Source organism: Ictidomys tridecemlineatus, chromosome 4, assembly GCF_052094955.1.
Source record: "Ictidomys tridecemlineatus isolate mIctTri1 chromosome 4, mIctTri1.hap1, whole genome shotgun sequence".
NCBI lineage: Eukaryota > Metazoa > Chordata > Mammalia > Rodentia > Sciuridae > Ictidomys > Ictidomys tridecemlineatus.
The window spans coordinates 209,174,418-209,198,179 of NC_135480.1; the positions used below are offsets into that span (position 1 = coordinate 209,174,418).

Below are 23,762 nucleotides of genomic sequence, written 5' to 3' on the forward strand. Positions count from 1 at the left end.
CAGTGGTCACCCCGGCCCCGCCCCGAGCGCCGCCGCCCCGCAGCCCGAGCGCTACAGCAGCGGCCCCTGGTGGCCGGAGGACCACGCCCGCCGGAGGGAGGGTGCCGCGGGCAGACTGTTAGGCAGCGACGACGGAGCACCGAAGCAGCACCCATGGGATGCCCCAGGCCCGGTGTCTCCACACTAATCTCTCAGCAAACACAGGAAACCACAAAAGGTACTTGAGAGCCCAAAATAGTTTATTTAACAATTTGCATTTAGGAAAAATAGCAGCTCCCACCTCGGAGGGAGCTTCCTGGATCAAGTGGCAGGCAGTCACATCCTGAGCAGGGATGCTCTGGAGGGCGAGGGTCCCTGCAGGCACACCTCTCAGTGGTGGGAACTGGTGGGTCCAGGCACACTGGCCTGGGAAGCAGTCTGGAAACTTTCTGGGGGTCTTTCCTAGATGATGAAGTAAACTAGAAAACTGGGAAGGGCTGTGCTAATTCCACATTCTACAATCTCTACACTTAACTCAAAAATGCCAAACCGTTTATGTTCCCCCAGCAGGACCTACCCAAATTATTACCTACTGATTTTTATAAATATTTAAATCTCCCCTTTCCTTCAGTCTCTAGATCAACAAGAATAAGGAGTTTTAAGAACAGTCGGTGAAGCCTTAAAGCTGTCTGGGAAGAGTGGGAGGCCTGGTGGGCCTGAAGCTACTGAAGGTCTCCACTTGGGGCAGAGACCAAGGCTCCAGAGGTCTGTCGGGAAAACTCCAAGCCCCTCCCTTCAAGATGTACCAACTTGGTTGGTGCACACCAACCAAGGGGCACGGCACATGGGTGCAGCCTGCACAGCTCCTTGGCCAGGTGTCTGTGCAAGCTAACACTCAGGAAGGGAGACCCACACTGGCTGGTTACATCAGCTCTCTGGGGCTCCTCCTAGTGACCAGGTCAGGCATCCCAATTAGGCTGGAAATATCTTCATTACCAGAGAGAAATGCACTCCCCAGCTGTGAGCACCTGCAAGGTGCGAGGCCGAGGCTCCTCTTAGGTCTTTTTTCTCAACATCCTCAAGGAATTGTAGGTTCATTTGCAATAATTGTCAGGTGGTTGGAGCAAGGCCCTGGTTTCCCAGGAGCATCGACCGCCTCATGTGGCAACCCCCATCCAGCCTTGCTTCATGGGATGTGGTCAAGAGGCTCAGAGCGTCACATTCTCAGATAACCCTAAGTTACTAGGAAAGGAACACCGTGCTTTCGTGTAAAAATGAATCAGATTCACTCTATCCAGCATCTGAAAGGAACCATGGAATTAATTTTGCAATAATTCATAGAGATGGACGGTAAGGAGGAGATGCACAGTATGACCGGCTCTGAGGTACTGCCATGTCCACTGGGGGCAGGAGACCCTAGGCAGTCCGTCCAGTTCATGGTGGAGAACATTCACCTCAGGGTTCCAAGTGCAAATCCAAAAGGGGATGACTCTAGTTCAGTGCTGGGTATTTCCTCTGGCCAATCCTCCCTGGCCTTGAGCTCCCTGAGCTGGTGGAGGCCTGGAACAGAACAAACAACACTGATCTGTGTGCCCTCCTCCAGGACGAGCAGCACCAGGGGCCATGCAGCAGGAGGCCGGTTAGTGGGACGAGCCACAGGAACTGCTGACTCAGATCAAATGGACACTAACTGGGGAACTGTGCGTCCACCCACCACCCTGAAGGCCTTGGTGGCTGCACTTGGTCATTCCTGGTACATGGGAATATATAGAGGGTTTTTTCCACAGTGGCTCATTCTGTCAGGGCCATGAGACCTGAGGCTAGTTCTGCAGAGCTGGTGCAGCTGAGTGTGCGGTAAGTTGAGTGGTGGCCAGTGGCTGGTGGCTTCCCTACTACACATGGAGCAGGCCACCAGGCACCAATGGCAGAGCAGACCTTCCTCCCCGTCTTTGACACCTGCTGGACCAAAGGCAAGGGACGGGGCAAAGCTATGAGGCAAGTACAAGATGAAGTGAAAAGAAGAGAAGGAAGTGACATCATCTGAAGCTGAAAGCAGCTAGATGCAAATGTAACTGGGGACGCAGCAGTGTTGGGGGGTCACAACCTCATCTGGACAGGGCCATCAAGGGAGCACTAGCACCCTGCAGGACAAATGTGATCAAGAGCCCGTGGGCCAGGTGGCCAATTGACAACAAAGCCAGGTAAGCTTTGCATTTGGAATCCCAAGATGCCTTCTTCCCCTATCGCATTCACCTTGAAATGGCAGCCAGACCACACTCCAAGGCAAGAGACTGGAGAGAGGAGAGAAGATAGAGGCAAAGAAATCAAAGAGTACTTCTGAACATTTCCCTGGAGGAGGCACACAAAGGCCAGCACAGCGGGGGGGGGGGGGGGTCCAGCCCTCAGCATAGGCACCCTCAACACAGAGCTAGAGGCCCTGGAGGGCAGACACTTCCCTTCAAGCTTCAGAAAGGATGAAGACCCTGGAATCCCATCAGTGGGCACAAGAAAATGGCAAGAACACCTTAGATTCTAAAGAAACTGTCAGGAATTCCAACAGCCCAACCACCAGGGCAAAGGCGCCTGGGCTGCAAAGTGCCCCGACAGCACCCCCAGACAAAGGGGTGGAACAGAGGGCAACGGTGAAAGACGCCAAACCAGGGACTCTAGCTCCAGGGTCTGCATCCCAGGATGAGGCAGGAAAGGGCCCATGGGAGCCTGCTGCCCAGAGGCCAGACTCAGCACAGGACAGCAGTGCCATAGACACACAGGACTGAACTTGGGAAAGCCACATACCACAGGCCAGCACCCAGGGAAGGAACACAGTGCTTCCTGTGGTCCACCCAGTGCAGGGCAAGAGTTCCAGGTGGGCTGGGGGTGAGACAAACCCTAAACTCCTGAGCAGCAGGCCGAAAGAAAGCACTGAACCTGAAGAGCCCAGCAGCAATGACACAGGACAGCTCAGGAGAAAAGGGGCCAGACACCAGTCCTGAGAGAACCAAAAAAGAGAGGGACAACGGGATGGGGAGCAGCTGCCTCCTCACACCTGTGCTGTGCAACTCTGAGAGTCTGGAAAGAAGAGAGACCTCCACTATGCAGCCAGGGTCATAAGTCAACAGGCCAGTTGGGACTGTCTCCAGGAAAGGCAAAGGTCACTCACCTGTGCCAACTGGGAAGGGCTATAGAAGGGCACAGTTCCACTGGGAGGATTCCCTGCAGGGCAGTGGTCACCAGGAGCCTGCAAAGCACAGAGAAGTCACCTCAGAAAGGCAGGACTACACAACAGTTGCTGTCCAGCTGCAGACACGAGCCACTCTTCGGAAGGACTGCCAATGTTCTCAAACAGGCCACAGGAGCAGAACAGGGACAGTACTGGCAACACTGGGTGTTATTACTGGATGGCTCACAGGACTATCGCAAAAACAAAAGCAACATGCAGAGTGTAATGCTTTGAACTTTAGAAGACACACAGAGCGCAGCCCCAAGAGGCTGCTGGTGGCGGCCAGTCATCTGGCAGAGGTGAAGCATGAGCAGAATCCAGGGTTTCATGTGCAGCCAAAATGTCCCTTGAGCCTCTGTGACAAGAGTGAGCCTGGCTCTCAACATACACTGAAGGTGGAGCATTCCTCCACCTCCCCAGACCAGCCGCACAATGGCCAGGAGGGCTACACTCCCACGGGTGGCAGGAGACTTCCTCACCCTGACCAGCAAGAAGCCATCTTTCTTCTGAGGGCAGGCATCCTGGTCAGTGCAGCCAGGGCCGAGGCCAACTATCTGGAAAGCCAGTGCAGAAGAAGTAGAACACAAAGCGTGTTCAAGCTTCCCCACACCATGGGGTGGTCTTGTCGTGGGGGTATCTGGACAGCTAACCAGGAGGGCCGGGCAGCCAAAGGAACACTCATCCTTGGTCAGTAGTGCTTGAGCAGGACCAGGTGTGTCAGTCACAGGTGCCCAGAGCAGCCCAGCACGGGCAGGCCAAAGGCAAGGCCACGAGAGCGAGATCTGAAGAAAGAGGACTGCCAGCCACAGAACCTGGTCTGCAAGCTGGCTCACTCCGTGCAATGGTGAGTCTCTGAGCTGCAGTGCAAGCGCTGCCAACAGCAAGAACATGCCAGAGGCAGTCATGTTCCAAGCTACAGCTCAGTTTCACAAAGCTTTGAGGCCACCAGAAACAATGTGCTTCAGACAGGGAAGATGCCCGCTAGCTTAAAATCCCTCTTTCAATCTAAAGTGTTTGTTAAGAAACAAGCTTTGGGGCTGGGGCTCAGCGGTAGAGTGCTTGCCTAGCATGTGTGAGCTGCTACTTTGGTACTACTGTCACTTTCACATCACAGAGGGGCAACTAAGGCTCTAGAGAGGTGAAGCAGGTTCAATCCTTTGCACCACATAAAAATAAGGGAGGGAGGGAGGGAGGGAGGGAAGGAAGGAAGGAAGGAAGGAAGGAAGGAAGGAAGGAAGGAAGGAAGGAAGGAAGGAAGGACAGACGGACCATTGGCTTGGCGTGGCACTAGGGATTGTCCAGCCCTCAGCTACAGCTCCATGACACTCCAAGGAGGCCTTGGTGGAGGAAGGCCCTCCTTGGAGCTCCCACAACATGGTGACCACACAAGTGCCCCTCCAGAAACAAACTTTCTACACTTCAGACCCTAAGCTGCCTTTCCCTGTGCACATGTGCATTTTCAAAGGAAAGGGCCACTGGTTAATGCACACGAGCTGGCCAAGCCTGGGCCCCAGAAGGAATTTTGTGCCAGGTGCTCCCTTCCTCTCCTCCCTGGGTGTATCCAGTCTGTAGCAGGGAGTCAGGACCCAGGGAGTGACCCCTGCAGAGCTTTTAACATCTGCCCAGGAAATAGGAAATGGGGCAATTACCCACTCCAAGAATTGAGGTCTTTCTGAGCACACACAGGACATCAACACGTCCACTGCCACTTCACCCTCCCCAAGGGAAGCTGTTGCCTGCTGCTCCCAGCTCCTGGCTGCCACCCTGCACTTCCTGTGGATCTCACCTAAGTCGAAACATGCTCATGTGTATGCTCTGGACTCTGACTCACAGGGGGGCATTGTGTGGCAGGATGGGGCCATCATCCTGCAAGTCCCTTCCCACCTTCCCATGGCATTCTGCCTACCTTGGGTTCTGTGGTGGGCTCTAAATTGGCCTGAGCCCCAGCTGGCCCTGGTCCTACCCTGCCAGCTCCTTCAGCAAGATGTGGTTCCTCGGCATCTGTGAATGAGAGGGGGCATGAGGCCATCACCCCACCCCGATCCGAGGCATCTTTTATAACCCAAAGGCATGAGCTCCAGTCCATGTGGGGCCCCCATGGAAGGGAGGCCAGAGCATGGAGAACATGACCTTGAGTGGGTCCTGCTTCTAGAGGGTGGTGTCAGAGTCAGGGACCAGAGGGCTAATGTGGACCCGCTCACACCCTTGCTGCCTACCTGGGCTTGGTGTAAACAGGTTAGAAGGAATCGGCAGGGGAGCAAGCGGAGCAAAGAAATCTGCAGGAGCTGGAGCTGGCTCACCCCGCGAGGCCCCACTTGGGTTCAACACATCCACATAGCGAGCTCTGGATCCGCCTGCCAAGGGGTGGGAAAAGAAGATTTAGGCAGGCAGCCCAGGCAGTTTCCAGCATCTAAGCTATTGCCTTCCAAGTATATCAGAGTGAGCATGGACCCTCTAAGGAGGGCATCCCCAAGAGCAGACTGGGCTGGCTCCTGCCCAGCAGCAAGTGCCTGCTCCACTCGCAACATCACATAGGTTACATTTGTTTTTCTTTTTTGGTGCTAGGGAGTGAACCTAGGAGAGCTCTACCCAAGCTGCACCCCCACCTTTAATTTTAAGACAGTGTCTCACTAAGTCACGGAGACTGGCCTTAAAGTAGCTGAGATTAGAGGCTGTTGCCACCGCACACAGCTCTAGATTGTGTTTCTGACTCATGGGACACCTCTGCCCATAGGTTATGAATGCTGATGCTTTGCACTGGAGAACTAGACTCTTCCCCTCAAAGATTCTCTCCATAAAGCTCATCTTCTCTACAGCATTGGGACAGATACCCCGCTGGTGTACACTGCAACAGCTCAGCTCTACAGGACAGTGCACCACACAGACTCCTTGACTTCAGCTGTGGTCATTACCTGCTTTTCTAGAAAACATGTTCACGGAGGCTGTGGGAGGGCCTGTAAGCCCAGGGGGAGCCACATGTGAAGCCCTGGGCAGCGATGTTGGAGGTGGGGGTGGAGCCTTCTTCTGCAGAGGGAGAAACAGCTCAGAAATCCACTCAGGACTCTTCAAAAGGAGGACCCACATGCCAGAGTATCAAGGAGCAAACAAGCACCCACCCCTCATAGCAAACACTCAAAAATCACAGCCTACCTCCTCCTCTGGCTCATTCAAATTCACCCACTGGTTCTTCTTTTCATCCCAAACAATCTACCAGGATTTAGAAAGTAAAGACAAAAAATAAACAGCAGAGTGAAAAGTCAAGCCATCACCGTCTCATCACTGAGGATGCTTCTCTCAAGCCTGCTCTGAATCTGAAAAGCACTGTGCAGCCCGCAACAGGCACAGCTCCACCATGCTATTTCTGCAAGACTCACCGACTTGTTCTTGTCATCTGGCAAGTAAGCTTCTGTCCTTTTTTTCCCAGGTAGCCAACGAGAGAACCAGGACTCACTCTGAAGATAAAGCCACCAGAACAGCCATGAGCACACCATACTTGGTGAAACAAGACCAGCCCCAAACGACAGACACCATGCCATCTGCTTATGCGAGGTCACCAGGAGTAGGGCCCAGAGAGAAGACAGAAGGTTGGGGTTGGGATAGAGGCTGAGGGCCGTGAGGACTCTTGTTCAGTCTGGGAAGATGGAGGACACAGCATGTGCTATAGTGTGCACGTACTTTTAGTGCATGGAACTGTGCACAAAGAGGCTGGGATGCTGTGTTCACACATGCACACGCGCACACACATTTTTTTACAATGCTGGGGATGGAACCCAGGGCTTTGCACATGCTAGGCAAGTGCTCACCTTTGAGCCATGCCCCAATCCCCATGTGTATCTTAAATAAAATCCAAAACAATATCCCTTTGGGAAGGTTAAGCATCTGAACCCTGATGAACAAAGTCCTGGACATTCTCTACCTGAGGAGTGAACAGCAGACAAGAGGGCCTCAAAACAAAGGCCCTTTGGTTTCCCAGGTGGAGGGAATTTGGGTGAGAGGCAATGTAATTAATGTGTAACATGCTAGACTTTGTCTCTATTAAAAAGGACTGAGTAGGAGTGGTTGAACATACGTTATCCCAGTCTCTCAGGAGGCTAAGGCAGGAAGATCACAAGTTCAGCAACTTAGCAAGGCCCTAAGAACTCAGTAAGACCCTGCTTCAAAATAAAAATAAAAAGGGCTGGGGATGTAGCTCAGTGGTTAAGTGTCTCTGTGATCAGTCCCTGATGTGCACACACACATACACACAGAGCTGTGGCATGGCTAGTGGTAGAGCTTACCTAGCATGTGTAGGGCCCTGGGTTCCATCTCTAGCACCCCAAAAGAAACCCAAATGAAAAGCAGAGAAAAGCAGTGCAGCCAGAGACACTTCGGGTCTTGTTTTTCCAGCAGTCCCAGAGACAACCTGCCCTGAGCACTGTCACTGCCTGCTCACTGAGAAACCATGCAAAGCACTGCGCTTTGTCTTTCCATTCATCTTTTGATCACTCGTGTTCATGTTCAGAACACCTGCCATCCAAGTTAAGTCCTGCCAAACAGAACCCTCTGAAAACAATGCCACCCTGCTCTTGGGAGGACACCATCAGGAGCACAGAAGCTCTCTACCCCCTGGAGGGGACATTCACACACATGTACCTAATACGGAACTTGCACCATGGTGCAGGCAGGACTCCCACAAGTCACTAAGATGCCCCACTAGAAATGGAGAAAGACTGGAATGAGTACCATAAAATGGGCAGGGTGAAAAAGGAGAGGGTAAAACACATGCAAGGTGCTCCTCAGAGAGGCCAGCGGACCATAGTGAACCTCCCGCAACCCAGCAGGATGCCAGAGCCAAAGGCCTGGAGGGCCACGGCACTGCTGGAACACTTCTCTGCCACCATGAGCAGAGGACTTGGCACCACCCTTTGGGAAGCCGTTCAGCAGAATCCCTGAAGCCTAAACTCTCCTCTCAAGGGGAGACACCAGGAAAAGCAAGTACAGTGACATCAGGGACAGACAAGAGCATTCATGTGGCTCTATTTACAATGACCCCAAAACAAACACCATCCAAACATCCATTACTGAGAAGAAGGGTGACAGGATGCAGCACATATGACAGGAGCTATCACACAACACCCAGAAGGTGGAGACTATTACCCCACTCCTACCAGTCATGCTCTGGGGTTGCTCTGACAGATGACAACCACAAGGGCACTCTGGGGACCTCAGCCACCCTCACTGACCATGTGGTGCATACCTCACACGCATACACAAGACCCTCACTCAGCTACTGTGTGCCTTACGCTCAATGGCGTGCATGCTGCATCTCAAGAGCAGAACTTCAGGTGTTACTTTAATTAAAACACAAGCAAACACCTTTTCCTTGCTCCAATATCTGAAGAAAGCTGCCTCCGAGAGGCCAGGCTCCCTGCCCAGCAGGACAGTGCGGTGGGTAGCTCTGCAGTATACCTTCTTGGGTTCCTTGGTCTCCTTTCTGGCCACATGTGCAGGCCTCTTTGTTTCAGAAGCAGGTGACAGAGAAGAAGCAGATTGTGCTGACGCTGAGCTGGTGGGATCCCAGGCTGGAGGAGTCTCTGCATCCTGTGCTGTCCTAGAGGAGCCCTGTTCAAAGGTGAAAAGGAAGCTAGCTCTCCTCAGGTTCCTCGGGGGAACCAAGTGAGGCAGTCCACCAAATGGACCAGGCAGGGGAAAGGGTGAGAGCAGCCCAGTTCTGTGTGCTCTGAAGTGGCAGCTACACTGAGAAAGCTACTCCAGCACTCCACATGAGCTGGAAGGAGCAGTGGCTGCACTGAGGACAAGCCCAGGCAGAGCCAGGCAGTGTGTGTGTTAAGACAAGACCTTTAAAAGTCACTCCTGATGCTGGGAATGGTAACACATTCCTGTAATCCCAGCAGCTCAGAGGCTAAAGCAGGAGGATCATGAGTTCAAAGCCATCTTCAGCACAAGGAAGGCACTAAGCAACTCAGTGAGACCCTGTCTATAAATAAAATACAAAATAGGGCTGTGGGGGTTGGGGTTGTGGCTCAGCAGTAGAGTACTCACCTAGCACATGAGGCCCTGGGTTCTATTCTTAGCACCACATAAAAACAAATAAATAAAATAAAGGTACTATTTACAACTACAAAAAATAATTATTTAAAAAAAAAATAGGGGGGGGGGGGGGCTGGGGATGTGGCTCCAGTGGTAGCACGCTCGCCTGGCATGCGTGCGGCCCGGGTTCGATCCTCAGCACCACATACCAACAAAGATGTTGTGTCCGCCAATAACTAAAAAAATAAATATTAAAAATTCTCTCTCTCCCCCCCTTTAAAAAAATAAAATAAAATACAATAAAATAAAATAAATTAAAAAAAAATAGGGCTAGGATCTGGCTTGGTGGGTGGTCAAGTATCCTGGAGTTCAATCCCTGGTACCCAAAAAAAAGAGTCACTCCTGGGTTAAGACTCTGCTTTCCAAACTGCTGGACCCTTGCTTTACTGTTCCAAGGACAGGATATATTTCAAGTCAAGAACTTATAACAAAAGGGGCTGGGGATATAATTCATATAATTCAGTTGGTAGAGTGCTTGCCTAGCATGCACAGGGCCTCAAGTATAAGCCCCGTCACTTCCAAAAAAAAAATAGAACTTAGAACAAAAGCTCATCTTCTAGAATGTTGGAACAACACTGTACAAAACCAATGTCTCCATTTCTCTTCACACTTTAAGGGTTAAAGTGATTTGGGAGCCCTTTGTCTTTAATAAAAATTTAACAAGAAATTCCAAAAATCTTCAGGATCTTCCTACTTGCTACTGAAGAGTGTGGACTCTAGGTGCCTACTCAGTGAGCTTTATGGCGAACAAGTGGTTATGAAAAGATGGGGACAGTACCAGGTCAGCAAAGTTTCCACCGAAGTCCTCCTCACTTGGCTTGGGAAACACATTCCCAACAGGCGCATCCTGTGGCACCATTCCTGCCAAGGCAGAGAGAGAACTGGATGGGCTCTAGGCTTGGACAAGGGCAGCAGGGCCGGCCCAGCACACACACCAGCTGAGACTCGTGGCTCCACTCTGCTGGGAAAACCAAGACTGAAGGCTTTTCCAATGCGGGGAAATTACTTTGTTCTTTAAAGCCAGGCCCAAGTTTTCCTTTGTTCAAATAGGCAAAACAAGTTGGCACAGAGCAGGGATGAGCTCCACCAATCCAACTTCCAGACCAAAGTCTGCCACGTCCACCTGTGCATCCCACAGGAACACAGAAGGACAGCCTGGGGGCAGACCCTGAGAAGCTGCCAAGACCATTTCTTTGTACCCTGAGTGGCCATTTATGCTTCATGTCATGACACAGCCAAGTCATGACAGAAGCCAGCAGCAGCACTCCTGCCGCAGAGACCCTTAACCCATTTGGCCTATAACTTCTAGAGCTCTGGTCCAGTCTCCTCTACCAACCACCCCTGAATACCAAGGCCACCTTGGTGCTGCTCTCAGGACAGCAGCACCTCAGCAGACAAACCTGGGTCCAGGCTTCTGGACTCCTGGAGCAGGGAGCCACTTTCCTGGAGAGATGGTACACCAGGTGGCAACCCCAGCCCCGTGTACAAAGCTGCAGGATCAGGTCTGGAGGGCTCTGAGAAGCCAACTGCAGACACTGGGGGTCCACAGCCAGGACCTGACTCCAGGGCTCCTGTGGGTGGTGACACTGGGAACATCGGCACCCTGGCAGAGTGGGCCAGCTGGCCATCAGGGAGCATCTGTGGAGCTGCAGGGGACAATGGAGAAGAGGAGGTCTGGTCACATGGGGGAGCTGAATGCATGTCACTCATAGTTGTTACAGGTTCTTTTGCATAGCCTCACTCCTTTTATCAAGGGGTGTCAGTGTTTAGACAAAAAGCAGAGAATTCACTTTCTGGGAGACCAAGGGAAGAACAGATGCCTACACCTGTCCCCAGCTGTGATGTGAGGCACAGGCTCCAACCCACAGCATACCCTGAAGACAGGCTGGTGAGGGGCTGCCTGCCACAGGCCCAGAGTCCTCCCTCCTGTGCCAGGAGTCAAGCAGGCTACTCACCCTTACACCTCCCCCAACTCTGCATATGGGTAGGGCCTGGGCCTGACAGCACCAAGCTGGGCCCTGGATACAACGAACCAAGCAGAGTTCTGATGGAGGGACCCAGTCAGATAACAAAGCAAGCACCAAGGAATTGGCAGGGTGGGTTGGGAGCCTACAGATGGAGTAGGCTGGCTATTTGGCAGAGGGCAGGTGGCAGAATGGCAGGGCCAGCAGCAGCCCAAGACAGAAGTACAACTGGAAGACAGGGTTGGGGGGCAACGTGTGAGATCAGCAGGGCTACAGGCTGAGCCCGCAGGACTGTGGGCTGTCCTGAGGACCTGTCTTTTCTCAGGTGAGGTGGGATCAAGCAAGAAGATCATCTAGGTCATCTAGGTCAGAGGTATGGGGCACGAGGGAAAGATATGGACCCTAACTCCTGGAAGAATGCTGCCTTTTCCTCAGGCTGCTGGTGGGGCACAATAGGGCCCTGTCTGAGCTGGCATTTGTGAGCCTCCCAGAGAAGCACATGGGTGAGGCAGATAGAGTTCAGGAAACAGGCCTGGCCAGGCAAGAGGGTTGCTTTCGGCAGACAAGTGAGGAAAGCTCAGCAACTCAAGGGCTTGCTAAGGGAAGGAGCATAAAGAGAAACCAGCGGGTAACCGAGGGGCCCCAAAGCCCTCCTGAAAATGTACAACATCTCAATTCCTGACAGCATAGTGAGACGTCTCAACTCCTGCTAACATAGTGAGATGTTCCCTGTTCAGAAGCAGACCCCAGAGAGCAGGCACACGGGCTGCTGCATGTCCCACCTGAGGCCAGCAGATGCACACCCTGGCTGGAGGGCTCGGTGCTCGGCATCAGCAGGGGCTGGTCAGCACCCAACCCCGATGGCTGACCCTGCACTGGGGCATCCAACTGATCCACCTCAGAGCCTGGAGTGCTGGGGCACTCCTGGGGGTCGGCCCCATCCTGATTCCATGGCACAGCACCCTCCTGAAGAGAACAGAGTCAGGTATATGGATGACGTCTCAGCAGCCCAGGACTGCCCACTGCCCTTCCTGAGTAATGAGGAGATTCTAACAACATGCATGCTGCTATACCTACACTGTTGAGATCAAATACTTCCCAGGTAACAACCACAGGGGCACAGACCCTCTTGTCCAGTCTCTGTGCCAAGTCCTGGACGAGGCTGTGCTGCTGTAAAAGCCAGCACTGTACCTGGATCTGCCTCTCCACACGCTGCAGCTGCACCAGCCAGGCAGGCTCAATAAAGGACTCCTCCTCCGGTTTTTCCCTCAGCTGAGGATCGAAGAGGCGCAACTGGGAAGACATCTAGAACCAAAGCCAAGGCACCTGTCACTGTCAGGGGATCTGAGCAGAACCATTTTTGGGTCTTTTTTTTGTTTGTTTTTGCATGTTGCTGGGGCTTTGCACATGCTAGGCAAGCACTCTACCATTGAGCCACATTCCCAGCCCTCACAATTGTTTTCAAATGAACAGTGCTCTGGAATCATGTTGATGGGCACTTTTTAACAGTGTGCCTGTGACACCCCAAACCAACCATACTAGTGATCAGATAGAGCCTACAAAAAGGGTGAGGTCTGAAGACGTACGAACTCACAAGCATGTGGACCAGTAAAGGCCTGTGCCACACCTGGGGCAGGTGCGTCAGTACTCTGCCTGATCCTGCACATGACGCCCCCATCCAAGTGCTTAGTGGACCTAAGAATCTGCGTGAGCCTTGGCTGAGAGTACGGATCATAGCAGGGCATAGATGCAACAAGCCTGCTGAAGCTGGGGTGAGGATATGGGATTCACTCATTATTCTTGGTACTTTGGTATAGGTCTAAAAACTACCAGAATAACAAATTTCTTAAGTATTACATTCCCTAGCACATAGATGGAGCTGTGAAGGAGAAGAAGCACCCTGATGTGCTAGCACTGGGGGCCACCACAAGGTAGGAGAGTATGAGGGCTTCTGTTCCTGCCCTTGGCCACCAGCCATGCACCTCGCCACAGGACAGTACAGAAGCTAGGGTTTGCCAAGTAACAGACAGATGCTGACTGAGACCCGAAGCTCATTGTCTCAACCACCATACCAAACTCCCTCAAAATGCATCTTATTTTGAAGCTTACCACTGAGTTTCTGTACTGGCAACAAGGCACCCGAAGAACTCCTATGCTAAGACTGCAGAACACATAACACCTTCCAAGAAAGCTTAAGTCTCTAATGCAGGTTCAGACATCTGCCACAAACCCACCCTTCCCGATACCGTTCCCCGTTCCCATATCTGGGTGCCCACAGGTCTCCTACAGGCAGCACAGCACCAGTGGGAAGCACAGGAGACCCACCTGTACCAGCTGGCTGATGAGCACTGCAGAGTATGCGGCGGGCTGTGTCAGGATGCTCTTGGCGATCACCTCACAGTAATGGAAGGCCTGCGTCGCGAGCCCCATCTCAGCCAGGCGGCAGGAGTAGATAAACTTAAACACCTGGAACACAAGAAAGGCTGCAACCTGGGAGCTTCCCACCCCTTCCCATGCCACTCTGCCAGTTGTGGACTGCTCTGCACATCTTGTTACCACTGAAAGAGCACCCACAAGGCCATCAACCACAGTGCCAGTCCCCAACCTCTGAGGTATTTTAAGGTCCACACATATATACATACACACTCTCCTGTGTGAGACCACACAGACCCCATGCTAAAAACAGATAACTACAAAGCTCTGATTAAAAAAAAAAAAAAAAGTGTAGAATTTCAAATATGAAATCAAGGATTCTAGTTTTTTAATATTTCAAATATTAAGAACTCCAGCCACTTGGGAGGTTGAAGCAGAAGGATTGCCAGCCTGGGCAACTTAGTCTAATGCCATCTCAAAAAAATGACTAAAAAGGACTGGGGATATAGCTTAGTCATAAAACACTCCTGGATTCAATCCCCAGTACAAACAGGTAAATGAATAAATAAATAAGTAGACACATAAACAGATGATAGATACATAAAATCTTAAGAACCAAAATGTAAATTAAAAAGCCCTCAATGTCATTTGGTTTAGTTTTTGAGAAAAACACAAATCATCTTATCTCTCCAAGAGGATATCCAAAACCCCTCACCATTATTTGCTTAAGAATTCAAAAACCTCGACCACCACAAGCTTTTAGGGACCAGGCACCCATCCCACTTACCTGGAAATGAGGTAAGGCGCTGGTCTGGGCCCCAAGTGACTGGGCATATTCGTAGGCTTCTGTCCTCTGAATAGCCTCGTTTGTGGCAAACTTTAAAAACGGCAAACTGTTGAGGAAGGAAATGTTACTCTGCCACATACAACCACCCTTGAGGCAAGTCACCCAGAAGTGGCCCACCCTGGGACAAAGATACAAGGCTGCCGTTTCCAGACTAAAGGAGAGGGACGTTTTCCTTGTGAAGGAAAGCATACCGCTACATCTACTTGATTCCTTACCTGTGATTTGATCCAATCAAGACAAGTTTTGTAGTTTTCTTTGTATAAACCCCAAATCCAACCTGGGCCATAAGGTAGCAGAAGTGTGCAGCATCTAAGAGGCCTTTGGAGGCTGATGAGAGACAGAGCAGCTTCCCTCAGTCCCTGGGAAAGCTCCCAATAGGCATCACACAGATATACCCACCCAAGGGAATGCCTGTGGCTCCTGGGACGCCAGGCCTCTGGTGTCCCTAGCACCACGACCCACAGCCTACCTCACACCTGACCCACCTAGGGTATCGCCCATCGTAGCCATGGTCCTGGACTCGACGTCCATGTTGTTGTTCAAGTTGGACAAAACCATAGCAAGATGTGGCCTCCAATCTCCCCACTTCTCGTCCCCACAACACTACAATTAGAAGAAACCAAACAAACCCTCGTCCTCAGAAGAGCAGCACTTCCATCTCCTAACAATTGAGCCCAGGGAGAAAGCAAGAGCAAGAGGTGGATGCAGCGAGAGCACAGCTGCGAGAAGGTGCTCACCGTGGATGCAGCAGGCATCCGCCCAGACATGAGCTGGTAGACCGTCTGCAGAGGGTCATTGATCGGAAGGCTGTTGGCAAACCTAAACAAGACACAGAAGAGGAAGACCTGACTCTGGCTCTGTTGAAAATACCAAAGCCCAATCTTAGCCCTTTTACCGAATGATCAGACTGAAGTCTCACTTTGGGAAAACACATATCTCCAGTATAAAAAGCATAGAAGGTGAAGATGGAAAATATTAAAAAACACCAGTTAACAAAAAATTTTACATCTCTCAGCAGTATGACTCAAGGAAGAGGGCCAGGTAAGCCTCCGAGCCCATGCTGAACAGTCTCATGGCACAGATGGAACATGATGATGAGCCCCTACCTGGTCATGACGCGGGCGTGTGTCCGGCTGTCCATCTTACTTGCAAGTAGCAGAGCGTGACCCCATAAGCCATTTTTCATTGCAGACTCTAAAGCATCCTGTAACACATGTCAGGGTTCATGACAGCCATCAGAATAACTCAGCACTGCAACAAACAGGCGACGGCCATGTGTTATTACCCCCTGACGGAAGATTGGAGACTGTGTTCTCGGTTTAGAGGACAGAGAAACCAACATTCCGTTTCCCTAGTTTCACAGTCCTGCAGCAGACAGTCTTGGTAAGTGCATACTGCCTTCTCTACTGCAGCATGAAGACAGGCCTACTGGTCATACCAGTCAGGGCCCAAGGCAGCATCACCCCAGACCAGCCTGTGCACTGTGAGGAAGGCCACATCAGCACCCACACCTCAATCCATATGACACACAAGTCTCCAAGAATACCCTCACAACACCGTGCCTTCATGAATGCACTTTCGCTGCACCCAAAGCAACCAGCAGTATAATTTTGCACTTACAGCTAGGATGCAAAAATGTTACCACAGAGGTAAGTATAATAAAATGCTAATAGGTTACACAATTTCATTCAATTGTGAAGTTAAAATCCTATTGATCAAATAAATACGAGCTTTCACCATGAGTGATGGCATGTGTCTGTAGTCCCAGATACTTGGGAGGCTAAGAGGGAGGATCACTTGAGCCCAGGAGTTTGAACAGCATGGGCAACACTGTAGAACCCTATCTCAAAAAAAAAAAGAGCTTAGGAGGCTGGGAGTACAGCCATTGGAAGAGTATGTGCTTAGCATGCACAGGGCTCTGGGTTTGATCCCCAGCACCAAAACAAAAATGTGAAGTTTCTGAGTGGTGCAGGGCCCCATGGGCTAGTTCAAAGTGATTCTCACCCTTAGCACCTCCAGTAGAGGACATTTTCTGCCCTAGGCCCAGCCTTCCTGGGCAGCCAAACTGTCTCCACTGCCATCACCCTGGCCCCTCCCTCCATTCATGTAACCAGAGCCCACAGACAGGGTGTCAATGTGCCTCCATGGCTCTAGAACCCAATCCTGTCCTCCATGCACTCGGCACCTCCTCCTAACAGTCAGTACTGCCCACTGCAGGAGCTAGGGACAGAGGTCTCACTTGGTGAGAGCAGGCTCATCTGCGACACCCTGCCAACCCTGAGACACGGCAGCACAGCAAGCAGAGCAGCACGCAGAACGCACGCCCATCCATCAAGCTCTCACCATGGCACTGTGTGGAAGGAGACACCACCAATGTCCTCAGGGACACCCTGTCTGATAGAGGACCTGCTGCCGTGCCCTAGCAGAGCTGCTGATGCTCCTGGGAGAATAACTGGTCCCTCCTTAGTGCCCAGCACCCAAGCCAACGGGTGGATGCCAGAAGCCCCACGGTCCTAAGCACAGCCATGGCTCACCTTCTTGCGGCCATAGAGCAGCAGCTCTCGGAACCGCTCTGTCTCCTTCTCCAGCGTGCTGGTGCTGGCAGTCTGACTGTCCGTGAGAAAAGAGAGCTGGGCCTCACCAGACTCCTCCTCCTGCACCTGCTCCACAGCCTCGTTAGTGAAGTCTATCAGGTTAGCCTCGTTGGGTGACTTCCCTGGGAGCCACACCGTCCTGTGGTCACGCAACAGAAGCTCTGCGATGTCTGTTCCCACCACGGTCTACAGGGTGCACAGAGATGGCACAGAGAGCCAACTAAAGGCTTTCATATCAACAGAATTGCCAGCAAGATGACAAGACAATCCCCATACAGTCAGGAGAGGGTCCTCGCCAGGTTTCTGCATACCCAGTTTTCCAGCTAGGACATAGCCAGAGACACGGTGGGCCCATAGCCCCCTAGGACTGAGACCTCAGATGACGTCCCCACTTTTCCTTCCCCAGGTCACGACTAAGAGGACCCTCCTGAGGGAGCCATGTCACAGCAGGCCTCCAACCCAAGCTTGGGATGCAAACAGGGGAACAGATCCTAAGACCAAAGACCAACAAGGACAGGCATGGAAGACTTAAGAAGTAACACACCCCATTCTGTCTGCACAGCAGAATGATGAGATTCCAAAGGAGACTTGCAGACTCTTTGTCCATTAAATTTTCATTCTGCAAACATTTTGTAGCCTTGTTCTGGGCAAAATTAATAACATCCACTTTATGGGTGTCGTCTCTGGAAAAGAGCAAGTGCCAGGTCAAGTGCCAGCAAGGTCAGTGACCTGGGGGCAAGCTTTGCAGCTGTATCGTGCAGATCCTGAGTGATGCTTGACAAGGTACATACTTGCCAAGCGGCCCTGGGAATGAGCGCAGCTCCTCCTGCTCAGGCGTGTGCTGCAGCAAGGTCTGTAATGAGAGGGACGTAGGGAGCAGCTTGCACAGGCAGCCCCACCCAGCATGGCACCACACTAGCCCCCACATAGAAAGCGGGTGCTCTCATGGCTGTGACGGGAGCCTGCGAACTTCCTCCTACAGTGAGAACTGATGCAGGTTCCCAACACGTGACAGGAGAGCCTTCAGGGCCGTAGAGCTGGTTGGTTGCTTTCCCCACCAAGCTTCCCTTACAGTAGCCCCCCACCACCATTTGGTCCGTGAAGCACCCCATCCATTACAGATAATCAATGATAAAATGAGCATCCCCAAAGTCAAAAGGTGTGATTAAGGACAAAAACTGCACACACAATAAAACCAAGTCCAACCCCAAAACAGCTGCCTAACGCTCCCTTCCGGGAGGAAGAAGCTGCAAACAGAACAGACCCCGAGGACACACATCCCACAGCCATGCTTGTGGAGACATGAGCGGCAGTTGATGTCAGACCAGAGGCACACAGAGCTGACTGAGTCCTTGGTATTACCTCCATGCTGTGGATCTCCACCAGAGCAGGCTGTCCTTCCGAAGGCAGGTTGGGGATCACTTTAATGAGCTGACCACCAGGACCAAACTTGGCACAGATGTGAGGCACTGAAAACTTTTCAGGAGAAGTTGGTCTTGATGGAACTACATTTAAATAAATCAGAAAAGAAACAATCAGCTCATCACTTCTTAGAGTTTTTGTTCCCAAGTCCCCTGACCAGCTCCTTCTCCATCTGTGATGGCCACAGAGCAACCAACAGAAATGGCAGTCAAGCACCTCAAGCGGGAAATGAGGCTTAACTCAAGTGAGGCTTTACCCTAGAAAGAGAGGCACTGTTACACCTGACAACTTTGCACATATTTCTGCGTGTTTTCAAGACACAGCTTTTAATCGAGGACTCTCATGGCACAAGTCTGGGAACAGTTCCCTGAGACCGCTCCCCCACAGGGCCAGTGCGGAGGTATGGAGAGCTGCCACCCAAGCTTGGCTAGTGGCTGTTACACTTTAACAACACATGTGTAGATGGGCTGGCAGCTCTCAGAGCCAGAGCCACACTGCAATCCAGGGGCCAGGACTGGTCTGTTGCAACAAGCTCTGCCACTCAAGATAGGAGGGGACAGAGCCGTCCTCAGGCTGCAGAGAGCTGAGTGAGCAAGTGCTCATGGATCTCCATCACATTCAGAACTGAGTCCCTCATTCTGGTTCAGAGCTGGCCATCACCCTCTGAACTGCCGAGACAAACCTTGATCCACAGCAGGCCAGCCAGTATCCGCAGGGTAGCTATACTCTGGAAAGCCATGGGCACTGCCGAAATTGCTGCCGTAGGTGCCATAGGCATAATCGCCATGAAAGGAGCCTGGGGGAGGCGGGACCTCGAAGGAACCAGTAGTCACATTATGGCTTCTGAAAATCTGACTCTTGGAAAAGAAAGCAACAGAGATAGTGAGTTCCATCGAGGCCAGCAAGGTTGTGGGCACACCATCCAACTACACCAGGGAACTGGGTCCTCAGAACTGCCCACACGCACCTGGTGGGAATGGGAGCTGAGACTGCTGCGGCGGCTGGGCAGACTGTGTGCGCTGCGCAGGCTCCGGGCTGAGTGCTCACTGTGGACACTGCGTCTATCCACCTCCTCCCCATAAGGGTCTCTGGGGGGCTCAGTGTCATCGTCAAAGCTACCTGTGAAACGAGGGTCGTACCTCCAGTGGTCATCGTATTTCTCAGGCCTAAAGGAAAGAGGGGTTAAGGCAGAGAAAGGGAGTGAGAAGGGAAACTGGGACACCATGCAATTGCTGGCCCTCACTGCTCCCCGCCCTCCCCTCGATACCAGGGCACACTTCTCATCCTAAAGAATGTTAGTTATAGCAGACCAGGCACAAGAAGCCCGGCCCAAGGTCACACTCAGACCCTGACTACAAGTGTACCTCAAGTGTGGCCCTTTTCTGGGTTGTTGGTCAGACAGACAAGAAAGGACCCAAAAAAGAGAGAGCCAGCCCCCTAGTACTCCAAGCCACTGGCCAGGCACTACTGCAGGTTGGCTCTCCTTTCATATCCCAGAGCTGGAAGCACCAGAGAGGTGTGGCCCAGCCTCGCTCTTTGAGACCAAGACTGAAACAGTAGGCAGTGCTCCCCAAAGGCCGGGAACTACAGCTCTCTGGCCAGCTCTGAGGATGGGGGGTGGGTGGGTAAGCATACACCCCGGCATACTGCCAGCCTTCCTGACTCAAGTGCACTTTACCCACCTGTCTCCATAAGCATAGCTTTCCTTCCTGTGTGGGTCATACTCAGCATCATACCAGTACCTTCGGTCCCAAGTGCGGGGATCCCTGAATCTAGAACCATAGTAGCGATCCCAGCGACCTGGATCTGTAAGTGAGGAATGCAGGGATCAAAAGAAAGCCAGAGTTCATGGAAGAACTGCACTGTCACAGGCTGGGGAAGTGCCAGGGCTCTCAAGTAACCACAGCCTCCTTCTGGGATGGGAAGACCCCTCAGTGGCAGCCCTGATTCTGGAGAAGGCTGTGTCCTGCCTATCTCCATGACACCTCATGCCATGAGAGCACTCTACCATTGCTCTATCCCCAGAACCAACTGCCACTGTTTAATAGTTAATCCCTGAGTCTAGATTTTACTAGTACTTCTTTCTAATATGACCCAGAAGATTTTAAGAAATAATCTCAATAATAAAAGGTAATTTCAGGCCTATAATCTCAGCTACTCACAAAGTTGAGGCAGGAGGATGCAAGTTCAAAGCTAGCCTGGGCAATTTAGCAAAACTGGTCTCAAAGTAAAAAATAAAAAGAGTTGGGGATGTGGCTCAGGGACATAGCACCCATGAGTTGATTTCTCAGTAACCCCCCCAAAATAAAACAACTTCAAAAAGGAACACTATGAACAAACTGGATATGGATGTACCATTTTTGCCAAGTGTGTACAAAATGTCTATTTAAAGCAGGAACACACATTCAAGGAGCAAAACAACCCTTTTGGAAGCAGGAAGGGAGGGTCACAAGGGCATTACCTAGAGGCTGCAGGGCCCTAAAAACACAGGAGTATGTGGCTAGGGCAGACGTAACCAGCAGGGATACTAATGGTGGCCACGTGCCACTCAGGCTGCCTGAGAGGTGGCAAAGCATCTCCAACTGCCATGATAGCACCATCTATGTTCATCACTGCCAAGTGGTAGGCCTTGGGTGGTCTCTGAGCACACAGACATGACTGGTGGGAATGGAGAGCGAGTTTTTATTTAATTTCATTTCATCAGCTCACAGAGTAGTCACAAATGGACAAGACAGCCCAGAATTGCTGATACTGCACTCTTCTAAAACATCAGGGACCACTACCAATACTACAGAGCCCCCTCGGCTGCAGTGAAGTCGCATGTGCCTTCAGGTGCACAGAACTTTCAATGACCTTGGCTCATGGATGAAAACACAAAGAAGCTACTGAAAAGGAAGTCAGCTCCTTTAATCCAGGAAAGCACAGTGCAGACACAGCTGCCCACTAAGGAGCAGCCTTCTGACAACATAGCAGCCAGTGGCTGCAATTCCTCCACATACCTCCGTAATCATACTGGCCCGAGTAGTAATTTGCATAGTAATCACTCTGACTGCTCCATCCACTCTTGGAATTATAGTACCCTTCAGGATATGCTTGCCTGAAAAACACATAGCTGTTAAAACCACATTACCTAAGACAGCAGTCAATACAAAGTACATAAGCTGACATTCATCAAAGTGCTTTGGTTGCCAGATACAGGGGCATGCCTGTAATCCCAGCAACTAGGAAGGCTGAGGAGGAGGATTTCAAGTCTGAGGCCAGCCTCAGCAACTTAGTGAGATCCTGTCTCAAAATAAAAGCAAATAGCCCCAGGGTTCAATCTCCAGTACCAGAAGAAAGAAAAAAGGATGTTCTGATTAGAAGATCCAAAACAGAGAATGAGATTATGGATTCCCACCATGTGGCTAACTGAAACAGCTCAGCAAATTCACTAACAGGGCTCAGCAAAAGAAAAACAACCCTTTGTGTTCTCAGGGCTTCATCCTGTAAGAGTTCTTGATGTACTAAGGAAAAGGAAAAAGTGCTGGGCCTAAGATCAACCTAAAATGCCAATTTCACTAGCCTTTACAGCAGATCACTAGCCACATGTACATTCCCTGGCCTGGGGAGCACCTACTGTGAAGAGCCTGGCATGCATTCCTTTGGATAAACCAAGCCACAACCCTGACTCTATCAGAAAGGTGGGATTCAGCAAATGATCAAGTATAATAGGTTCTGATACTTTTAGGACTCTTAAAAGGACTTAATAGTATATTTGACTATTCTAATAGTCATTTTTTTTTTCTTAATGTGGCTTTTCTCATACTCCATCAGGAGTGTCACTGAGCCACGTCTGACTGCTTGGCTGGCACAGCACCAGTAGCAAGGTCCAGCCATCCATCCCCTTCTGCTTGCTCGGCTGCTCAGTCTAGTTGGCCACATGTGATCACATTCGTCTGCAGAGCAGTGGTCCTAGAAAAGTGGCCTGACACAGAGCCAAACCAAGAGCACGCCACCTCCTCAGCTGACCTCACCACCTGCCCACCCTTCAGGAAGGACACTGCCACAGAAGACTGTCCTGACCATGCACAGATCCTGCAGCTACCAGCCAACAGGCTGAGGGAACGGCTAACACTGAAGGTAGGTGGCTAACACTCAAGGTAAGCATAACACTATACATGAATGCATGTGTACACACCCTAGCAAGGCTGAGAAGAGGAAATTACCCTCTAGGCTGTGACACAGGGATGAAACCACCCTGTGGATGCCTGGCCTTGCCTGTCCCAGAGGTCTGCCAAGGCACAGAGCCCCCTCCTCCCACTCGAAGTTACTTTACAAGTGGTCCTACAGGTGGGAAGTGGAAGGAACACTGGGCGGTGAGAAGCTCACCCAACTCTGCTCTCCTCTGTGTGCTCCCTCTGGGCTCTAGGAACCACTCTCTCCCCTCACAGGCTCTGAATCAACAAACTCTCTACCACCGTGCCCAGAATCTATCACCATGCCCAGCTTCCCAGGTGGCATGGCCCTGGAGTTTTATCACAATCAAGTCTCTATTTTGCAGTGCTAAGGATGGAACCCAGGGCCCTGTGTAGGCTATGCAGTTGCTCCACCACTGAGCTGCACCCTTTGCCCACAATGTATTGGGAGACAGAAAGCCAGTGTCAGTGTCCTCATGCTTTACAGCACCAGGAATGGCCAGCGACTCACGCCTACACACTGGTGTGTGCCTTTACAACCAGGGGCCCAGGGGGCAGCTAAATGGGCAAAGGTTCACAGGCACAGCATTCTGTTTTCCAAGAAATCACCAGAAAGCCACAAAGGATCAGTATTCAGACACTTCTGAAAGAAAGCACATGTAAAGTGTTGGAGCTTTTTGCTTTTGGACCACGTTCCTGTTCATTGCTAAGTCTACAGCAACACGCCCTGTGACAAAGCCTACTCCTGTGAGGCAAAACTCCTTCACTCTGCCTGACAAGGAACAATGACTGAGCTGAGACGGCACAGTCAGCAGTGACGAGGATCCACTCCCCCTACTTCACTCATCTCCGCTAACAACTCTGAGGGACAGAGATCAGAAGCAGTCTCTTGGCTTGAGGATTGCAGGCAGACTTTGACCTGCAGGAAGTTTACTCAGGGAAGGCATGATGCCATGGCTCTTTCTAGATATCTCCTCTGCAACTGCAAAACAGGCAGGGACCACCAGTGTAGGAGACATGCAGGCCAGAGACACTTACAGGCCTCTGGCAGAGAAGGCCATCAGGCACAGGACATAGGCTTTCAGGTCCTGCATTTTG

The 23,762-nt window shown here is 51.5% G+C and overlaps 1 protein-coding gene across 8 annotated transcripts in view; it reads right to left on the bottom strand.

The window, feature by feature from the left end:
• Nucleotides 1-221: 221 nt before the first annotated feature.
• Nucleotides 222-23,762, bottom strand: part of Sec16a (SEC16 homolog A, endoplasmic reticulum export factor) — a 34,586-nt gene continuing 11,045 nt past the window's right edge. For 6 of the 8 annotated variants that reach the window (XM_078048695.1, XM_078048691.1, XM_078048694.1 and 3 more), the window contains 26 exons: nucleotides 21,489-21,586; nucleotides 20,172-20,295; nucleotides 19,457-19,655; nucleotides 19,172-19,346; nucleotides 18,430-18,572; nucleotides 17,859-17,920; nucleotides 17,612-17,750; nucleotides 17,008-17,253; nucleotides 15,580-15,677; nucleotides 15,211-15,292; nucleotides 14,959-15,076; nucleotides 14,689-14,800; nucleotides 14,414-14,519; nucleotides 13,579-13,719; nucleotides 12,445-12,558; nucleotides 12,036-12,219; nucleotides 10,690-10,935; nucleotides 10,068-10,150; nucleotides 8,648-8,800; nucleotides 6,574-6,651; nucleotides 6,350-6,406; nucleotides 6,112-6,223; nucleotides 5,416-5,553; nucleotides 5,106-5,200; nucleotides 3,140-3,217; nucleotides 222-1,539 (listed from right to left, as the gene is read on the bottom strand). In XM_078048695.1, coding sequence (XP_077904821.1) covers nucleotides 1,471-1,539; nucleotides 3,140-3,217; nucleotides 5,106-5,200; nucleotides 5,416-5,553; nucleotides 6,112-6,223; nucleotides 6,350-6,406; nucleotides 6,574-6,651; nucleotides 8,648-8,800; nucleotides 10,068-10,150; nucleotides 10,690-10,935; nucleotides 12,036-12,219; nucleotides 12,445-12,558; nucleotides 13,579-13,719; nucleotides 14,414-14,519; nucleotides 14,689-14,800; nucleotides 14,959-15,076; nucleotides 15,211-15,292; nucleotides 15,580-15,677; nucleotides 17,008-17,253; nucleotides 17,612-17,750; nucleotides 17,859-17,920; nucleotides 18,430-18,572; nucleotides 19,172-19,346; nucleotides 19,457-19,655; nucleotides 20,172-20,295; nucleotides 21,489-21,586 — 3,250 coding nt within the window. In that variant the 3' untranslated portion in view covers nucleotides 222-1,470. The remainder of the gene's footprint in view (nucleotides 1,540-3,139; nucleotides 3,218-5,105; nucleotides 5,201-5,415; nucleotides 5,554-6,111; nucleotides 6,224-6,349; nucleotides 6,407-6,573; nucleotides 6,652-8,647; nucleotides 8,801-10,067; nucleotides 10,151-10,689; nucleotides 10,936-12,035; nucleotides 12,220-12,444; nucleotides 12,559-13,578; nucleotides 13,720-14,413; nucleotides 14,520-14,688; nucleotides 14,801-14,958; nucleotides 15,077-15,210; nucleotides 15,293-15,579; nucleotides 15,678-17,007; nucleotides 17,254-17,611; nucleotides 17,751-17,858; nucleotides 17,921-18,429; nucleotides 18,573-19,171; nucleotides 19,347-19,456; nucleotides 19,656-20,171; nucleotides 20,296-21,488; nucleotides 21,587-23,762) is intronic. The other 2 variants (XM_078048696.1, XM_078048697.1) reach the window with 2 other exon arrangements.